Genomic DNA, 8,238 nt, shown 5'->3' on the forward strand with positions numbered 1-8,238 from the left:
AACAGAAAAAGACGAAAGTGGATAGAAAATACGAGAGATATATTTATAGTTGGAATACTGCAACAATTTGATATAGATTTGATTATATATGGATTTTTCTGTACGACATTCTTTTTACATTATTTAATATTTTTGTAATTCATTTTTATAATATATTAATTATAATTATAATTTTACAAAAAGCTATGGTAAAATTCATCTGATTTTATTATAATATTTACAAAAAATAGAATATTGATGTATAATGTTATAAAACCTTCGAATATATTATTGTCAAAGTAGTTTCAAAATACACAAGCATATATTTATTATTTAATGAAACGCTCGAAAACACAACATCTAAAAATTATTTAATAATTGTTAAATTGAAAATCTTGCATTTTATATAGATGCATCATATATTGATACAATATACATACATATTTTAAAGATATATAATAAATTTCTGCTGTTAATTAGAAATAGGTAGAACTATTTATATGTATATGAGTAATGAAACATGCATTAGCATAAGCATATGTATACTTATCAAGAGATAAAAGGGGGATGCATATAATAAAAATTTCAAACTCTACACACATAATGTACATTATTTTCTGAAAGAAACAAGATAGAAGCAATATATGAAATCTTTGTGTATAGCTTTAATGTAAAAAACTATATGAGATAAGTGACATTTTAATTAAAATGTTTCATAATATAAATATCATGTATTATTGCTAAAAAAATTTATTAATTTATAATTGCTAATGCATTTTACATTTAGAGTTTATATGTTTTGCCTAACATTATGTATTGCTTATTTAGAGTTTAGCAGTGTCAATGTAATTACACCATTATGTACATTTATGCAACTTGCGCTAAGTAAGCACGCTTTTGTAAATGATGAAAGATTGAAGATCATTGTATGCATCAAAATTTATTTAGTTATATCCTTTAGAGTCGATAATGCTTCTATCTTATAAATTTGCTTATATATCATACCTCATTCTTATGCTTAAGTATCGTCGAATTTTTTACTCTCGAGCGAACAAACCTGGACAAGCCTCGAGGCTTTTGTTTACTTATTGTTAGCACAATTAGCACATTAATGATAATCCTTTTCACTTTCTCTATACTTGCTTTTATGTTCGTTTTTAATTAAACAATATATACAAACTTTAAAATATTTTTTAGAAAAGCACTATCTCTTGTTTAAAATTTGTTAAGTTGCTATTAAAATAACACATAAATTAATATAATGTTAGAAATTAAAACATCAGTTTAGTTTGTACAAACAAATATATTCGCATGATTCATTATTCCGCATAACAGATTATTAACAAAGAATTCAGCACTCTATGTGGTACATATTTTATGTTTTAATAATATACATTTCTTATTTTTGTTATGTATTTATATTTAGATATACTAATATTTTATCTGTCGATTTTCTATACGATTAAATAGGTAATGTTGCACATATAAACAAAATTGTACAATTTATATATAAATGTAATTCTGATACAAACAAATTCTTTCTTGTGTTTTATATCAAATTAATTTATTTCTCTAAACGTAAAATATATATTTATAGAAAAAATGTTTTAAAAATATTACTTTATTTAGAAAGAAATATCCTATTGTCTGTACAGTTTTGTTTCAAGTGGAGGTATTTCTGAAATTTTAAAGTCTTTACTCTTCTTTAGAACTATGAAACTATAAAAGCTATAAAAATATATTTTTTCGAAATATATATATATATCGAAAAAACATATTTTGATATGTGTGCGCGCGCGCGCGCGCCAATTTTTGGCCGGAATATATCGATTCTATTAGACTGGATGTGTCCACAAAGGAAGAAGAGGAAGAAGTAATTCTGAAATCAGAGTTTCGTATTATCATCACGCGCGCGCGCGAGATCTCCAATATCAATTCTCCAAGCTCGTGTTCTTGTTGAAGAATGGATTCTTCGTCTTATAAACGAAAACCGGTCGCTTATTTAACGAGAAAAGTTCAGATTTCTTGTTGTCATCGTTTGAATAGGTTAGTACCTACATGAAACGGAAGAGATTGCTAACAGCGTACTATGTTCCGATATTCACTGCCAGTACTGAAAATTTAATGTACGTGAGAAAGAGAGACGTAAACTACTCTTTTTCAGTAATTTTGTTGATAATTAATATCGGAACGTAGCCTAAAAGGGATCCAAGGACATATATATATTTTGACTATAGAAAAATACTCGAATAAAAGACTAGCTAAAATATTGTTTAATAGATTTGACACACTTTATACCAATTTCAAATATTTTAATAAATTTTAGCACATTTTTGAATGAGCATGAAAATGCAAGAGTGTATGGAAAGTGCAACAATATTTGGGGTCATGGTCATAATTATACAATCGAAGTAACTGTTCGTGGACCAATAGATCCATCAACAGGAATGATTCTTAATTTGACAGATTTGAAAGACTCCATGCAGAAGGTGGTGATAGATGAAATGGATCATAAAAATATTGATAAGGAGCTGGATCATTTCACAAACACAGTATCTACAAGCGAAAATATTGCTGTTTACATTTTCGAGCAGCTAAAAAAGCAAATGTCTAATCCTGAATTATTGTATGAAGTCAAAGTTCATGAAACTGATAAAAATGTTATGTATTTTAGAGGCGAATACGATGAAAATGTATCTTCCGATTTTTAATTACATCATTTATACAAATTTGTGTATTTTTTATTTTTATTTTTTTTTTATTTTTGTTACTCATATACAAGTTAAAAAAAAAATTATACGTATAAACCATATGTTATAAAACATACAGATATTAATATACACATTCCTATTTCATCATAATTTCATTTAGTTAAATATGATTATGTAGATATACAATACATATATGCTATATACAATATGATTACAAGTTGAAAACTGTTTACTCTCATATCTTTTTATTATTGCACATATGTAGATACAGTCTCAAATTGTAGATAACTATGAAATCCGGAGTATATTATTTATATATATGTGTGTGTGTATACATGCACGCGCGGGCGCATCACATAGAAACATATACACTCAAGAATTTTAACATACATACATATACATATAAGTTAAATATACTTATATTATATGTTTACATATAGATATTTAAAATATAGATTGCGTATTCCGTTTTTAAGTAATAATTAGAGAATATATAAAAATAGTCTTTTGTAAAAAAGTTAACAAGAATACACATATCACAATACATAATCATCCTATAATATACATAATTACAAATATTAAACCAATTTTCTAAAATTATTCATGTGCATGAGGGAATTTTTTGTTTGTGTGTAATGTCAACAATTACGGAGAAATAACAACATTATTTATAATTTAAGACAAAAATTTTGTTATAAAGTATCTAAATGTGTGCCATACTTTATAAATTTTCTATAAAATCTGTTTTAGGTTTTTACAAGAGAGAAATATAGCTTACTATCTAATACTTTGACTATATAAGTATGGACCGTTAGCGGGCTGCATATTCTATAGCAAAATCAAGCGCATAGTGTTTCCAAGTATAACGGTTTTGGTTTCTCGCAATTTGCGTGCGAAACTCAAATCATCAGGTATTTTTTTTCAAATTCTTTTATATTATTTCTTTAATTAATAATAAATATAAAAGATAGTTAAACAAATAATATACATATAATATACATATCACTATATATATATATTACATAATGTAAAGTAAATAATAATTATATAAACTATTTATTTATTTATATTATTTGTTAATGTTTATATTAATAGCTTTTGCAATATGATCGCAGCAGCTATTGTAACAACTAATTGTAAAAGCTACATTAAATTTCAAAGTAATGTATCTTTTTATATTAAATTTTATATTACATACCTGAAAAAGCTTATTGTTTTATTCGTTTGTTCTGTTTTTTTACTTTTATAACGAGTGCTATTGCAGCCTTTTATAAAACAATAAAGTGGCATTTTTTATTCCGGAAATTATTTAATTCGTAATTTGTGTTAATTTTTAGATTATACGCAACTCTTTGCTCTTTATCGGAAACAATTGGAAACTATTGAAAGTAATCGGGTGCAGCACAAACTGTACCTAATTTTTAGTTATTGCTTTCTGATGTCGTTCTTTTTTGACAATTGACCTGAATACAGCAACTGGCGGTTCATACTTATATAGAGCGCATTCCACTTAACGACCGCAACGCTTAGGGTATCATTTCATCCTTGTTGTTCACCGAAAGTTAAACAAAGACAGATGATGCTCGCGAGCGTTGCGGTCGTTAAGTGGAACGCGCCCATAGTCAAAGATCTAATATCACTAAAAAAAGAAAACAATTTCCAAATAAAAATATTCATTAGACTATTATAAAAAAAATAATTTGCTTATTAATTTTTGATATTATTTGCACTTATTTAATATAAATAAATAAGAAACAGATCCAGAGTACTGTATAATGTAGTCAATAACTTTAATTCTACATTATAAATTCATTTCAAATTAAATGTCATATGCTATTTTAGTATATTATAACATTATTACTAAACTCTTTTTTATTAAGTGTTTAATGTCATTTGTAATAAATTTTTGTACAAGGTTATTTTTTCATTTTTTTATAATGTAAAATTTAATCCCTAGCTTCATTCCCACTTTCATTCTATAAAACGAAAGAGATGTAATGTCTTTTTCAAAAACAAACATTTATATAAGTTGCAGAACCACACATATGTGTACTTGAATATTGCATGAAACCCAAACACTTATTATAATAATAATGCATAATCTTAGACATCTCAAAGTGGTTGCAAGAAGAGTTATATGTTCGAATCGTAGTTTAATCTCATATAACTTCGAATAGTCACGTATGGTATACAGAGTTCGAAATCATCTCTGGGCCAGTATTTAAGCACTGGCAATTGTTGCGGCTTTTCATCTTGTACGGCAAAATATGCAAAAAGCACCGCCGCGGTGTAACTTGCAATAAAGATAAATAGATGCCATAGCGCGTGAAGATAAGGAAAATTAAGATTTAGCCATGTATCACAGAACAAACGATCGTTTAACCAACAAGTTACCGATAGTATCCACATAGCGCCGCATCGCAATCCCAGTCTATATACTCTCATTGATGTAGTCCTTTAAAATTTGTGTTTGATTGTTAGAATTTGTATAATTTTCTGTATATATGTACATACATATATACATACATACGTACATACATATATATATAATTTCTATATCTAATCTAATTTTATATATTTATTTCTATATTTATATTTATGTTTATAAATTTCTATTATTTGAATTACCTCTTCAGTTCTATGATCAGAAATCCGAACGCCGGTATACCCAAGCTCATCAATGCGAAAGCATTTACAGCTGGATGTATTATGCCTAAGCCAGTAGCGATCAAAGTCGGTAATATTGCGGATATAGAGAAGAGTTTTCTGTTATTGCGAAAGATATTTGGAAAATATCTTCTTGGAAAGAACATGCAAAAGCCTGCCATGTATACCCATAAAATAGCTAATTCATCCAAGAGTTGTCCTATTACACATAAAATTAATTTATATATATAAATTTTTCCACAATTAACTCAACATTATTTTTAAACAGTAACTGCAATATCAGAACCATTACTCCTTAATTATTAATTGATATATTTTCATATTCATGATTCTTACCAATCAAGGACAAAGTAGCATGAAAATAAGCGCTACTGAGTCCCACTATCATCAATAAGAACCAAATTATATGAATCCCAGGATTTACAAAGCGACCATAGTCTCTAAATAAGTGCATGAGCACAGGTGGAAGTAATAGGAAGACCACATTACTGAACTAAAAAATAAAAAGTTAAATAGTAATAACAATCAATTTAATCTCAGTAAAATGCATTCTCCCTTCGTAATGCCAATCAGCAATTGGCAGCAATCAAAAGTAAAAATTACGTGTTATCCTTTTATACTTTTGTAATATTTATCTAATTTAATTAATTTTGATTTAAATAATAATATAAATCTTAATTTTATCCAAGAACATCTATATATGTATACATAGCTATGAGATACATAGTATATGAAAGAGGAGAGAAAGAAAGAGTCATACTTAATATGTAGAAAAAAAAATACAGTATTCTATTAAATGCTGTCTGAAATGTTTTAAAGGAATAAATTATTTTCTATCCATGAATAATTTGTACATGTAATGTTTGTAAACATAAATGTAGGAAGATAATGTTGAGCAAGCCATTAAGACCAACAGGCTTATTCTATAACTTTAAACACATGCGTTATAATTATAAGGCATAAATACTTTTTTTTTTTTATATTATATTTGACATGTCTAACAATATCGCATGTGTAAAATATCTGAACGTGATTATTAACAAAAAAAAAAGAACATGAGAGCGATAATTTGTCGAGTAAATTTGCTTCTCTTTCATCTCTCAAAATACAAGAAATAAATTTTCTTGTATTTAATTTTCTTAAATTAGATTCTTGAAAACAGGAACGCTTGTGTGTTAAATATATTATATATATAAATATATACGAACTGTATTCATGAATTCAGCGATGCTGGGTGAAATACTGTAATTGCCTTCGCACCAGTCCACTGGTGAACTGCCAGCCTCAAAGGGTTTCCACATGTTTCAAAAACGAAGTCTTGATTCCTCAAAACTTGAGACTAAGTTGTTCAAGTTTCTCACGAGAAACGTTTCAAGTTAGTTTCTTAAAAAAGAAATCATCTGACGATAGTACAATAGACATTCTCGTGTAGTCATATACATATGTGTATATGTACATTGAGTGATTTGCACTCAAAGTTATGTGGAAAGAATACAAAAATATATTTTATTACGATGCAATCTTTCTAATCTAACATCTCATATCATCCTGAACCTAATTCCTAAATATTCGCGTTATTTCCACATTATAAATGGAGAGAAATATTTATACGATTACTAAATGTCAACAAATGTGTATTTGACTACGTTTACTCTTAATCGCATCTTAATAACATCCGTTGTTCTAAGGCTGGCCAATCACAGCTATTCCTCTGAAGAATGGGATGATTGTGATTGGCCAGCCTTAGAACTACGGATGATTAAACCTGATTAGGGGTGACGTGTAAACGTAATTAATGAACTGTATATATATTGGAATGAGCGATCCCTTTGTTTGGCTATGCTACTTTTTCGCCGAGAGAGAGGTGCGTTTGGATGATAGCATCTCTTTCTAGTATTACCTGATTGGCATGTCACGTGACATTATTCTTAGTTTATTTTTAGTAATGTCTTAGGTCGATATTACATTTGTCATACAACAAATGTAATATCGGCCTAATGCGACGTCTACAATAGAGATTTTAAGTCCTAAGCCTTAAGAAATTAACCAATCACAATCAAGTATGAGAAGAATACTCGACTGTGATTAGTCAATTTCTTAAGACTTAGGGCTTAAAATCTCTATTGTAGACGCCGCTTAAGACTTTACTTAAAACGGTCTTAAATATAAGAACTGACTGTGAATACCGACCTATAACCTTGATTTAGATGATTGAAATCAATGGCAGAATTTTTCACTTTTCACTTTTTCGCCCTAGGGAAAAAGTTGACATGATCGATTTCCCAGCAGGGGAAAAATTATATGATCGATACCCTGATTGGTCAAATTTCAATCTTGAATCTTCAATCTCAATCTTCAATGCGTGCGTAGTCTGATACAGGCTTAACTTATTCGAGTCTTTTGAATATATCATTTTTATTGGTACTTGGTACATTGGTACGTTCTACTTGGTACTTGGTACGAGGTAAGCAAAGCCTCTCTTAATGGTCGATACGCTCTTTCGCAAATACTTGTATTGACTTGTATTTTTATGTGAAAGGAATTGTCAGAAACACAAATTAAATAAAATTTACACAATAAATTAATAAAAGAAAAAGAAAAGTGTGTGATCGGATAATTTAAAAATTTTGAAAAAAGGTATATTAGTATATTAGTATGATTCAAAATTCGATAGATTCGATATGATAAAATAATGGGAAATTTATGTTTTGAGTGGTTTCTATATATTATTATGAGATTTCTATTTTTATGGGTTTTTTAAAAAGTATTTAGATTTAAATTTAGGTTAGATATCTCAGTAATATTGATATATACAATTAGAACAATTTAGATTTTTACAGTTAAATAATATTTCTACTTTGTCTATTGTTGACGAATAATT

The 8,238-nt window shown here is 27.8% G+C and overlaps 3 protein-coding genes across 4 annotated transcripts in view; 2 read left to right on the forward strand and 1 right to left on the reverse strand.

The window, feature by feature from the left end:
* The first annotated feature begins 1,661 nt into the window (after window positions 1-1,661).
* Purple (6-pyruvoyl tetrahydrobiopterin synthase purple) lies at window positions 1,662-4,360 on the forward strand. Its single transcript, XM_070308102.1, has 3 exons — window positions 1,662-2,025; window positions 2,306-3,601; window positions 4,028-4,360. Exons 1-2 carry the CDS (start codon window positions 1,943-1,945, stop codon window positions 2,688-2,690), a joined length of 468 nt encoding a protein of 155 aa, XP_070164203.1. The 5' UTR covers window positions 1,662-1,942; the 3' UTR covers window positions 2,691-3,601; window positions 4,028-4,360.
* Window positions 2,804-7,181, reverse strand: Bwa (alkaline ceramidase). Its single transcript, XM_070308101.1, has 5 exons — window positions 7,123-7,181; window positions 6,566-6,740; window positions 5,694-5,850; window positions 5,319-5,556; window positions 2,804-5,145 (listed from the first exon to the last, which is right to left on the reverse strand). The coding sequence occupies exons 2-5, from the start codon at window positions 6,656-6,658 to the stop codon at window positions 4,824-4,826; spliced, it is 810 nt and encodes a 269-aa protein (XP_070164202.1). The 5' UTR covers window positions 6,659-6,740; window positions 7,123-7,181; the 3' UTR covers window positions 2,804-4,823.
* Window positions 7,182-7,734: 553 nt separating this feature from the next.
* LOC138939813 (HIG1 domain family member 1A, mitochondrial-like) overlaps window positions 7,735-8,238 on the forward strand; it is a 1,645-nt gene continuing 1,141 nt past the window's right edge. Inside the window, exon 1 of one of the 2 annotated variants that reach the window (XM_070308010.1) lies at window positions 7,735-7,821. The gene's annotated coding sequence lies outside the window, so the exon portion shown is untranslated. Of the gene's footprint in view, window positions 7,995-8,238 lie in introns of both variants that reach the window. The other variant, XM_070308009.1, reaches the window with a different exon arrangement.

This window comes from Polyergus mexicanus, unplaced genomic scaffold, assembly GCF_030449975.1.
Source record: "Polyergus mexicanus isolate NDT 795.1 unplaced genomic scaffold, iyPolMexi1.0 SCAF_15, whole genome shotgun sequence".
Classification (NCBI taxonomy): Eukaryota; Metazoa; Arthropoda; class Insecta; order Hymenoptera; family Formicidae; genus Polyergus; species Polyergus mexicanus.

Bases quoted from the DNA above. Each gene is read 5' to 3' on its own strand.
- Bwa (XM_070308101.1), bottom strand. From the start codon at position 6,658: ATGTGGAAACCCTTTGAGGCTGGCAGTTCACCAGTGGACTGGTGCGAA. The intron at 5,851-6,565 runs GTTCGTATATAT...TTTATTTTTTAG, and splicing joins TCGCTGAATTCATGAATACA to TTCAGTAATGTGGTCTTCCT. The intron at 5,146-5,318 runs GTAATTCAAATA...CAAATTTTAAAG, and splicing joins CTGATCATAGAACTGAAGAG to GACTACATCAATGAGAGTAT.
- Purple (XM_070308102.1), top strand. From the start codon at position 1,943: ATGGATTCTTCGTCTTATAAACGAAAACCGGTCGCTTATTTAACGAGA. The intron at 2,026-2,305 runs GTTAGTACCTAC...AATAAATTTTAG, and splicing joins TGTTGTCATCGTTTGAATAG to CACATTTTTGAATGAGCATG.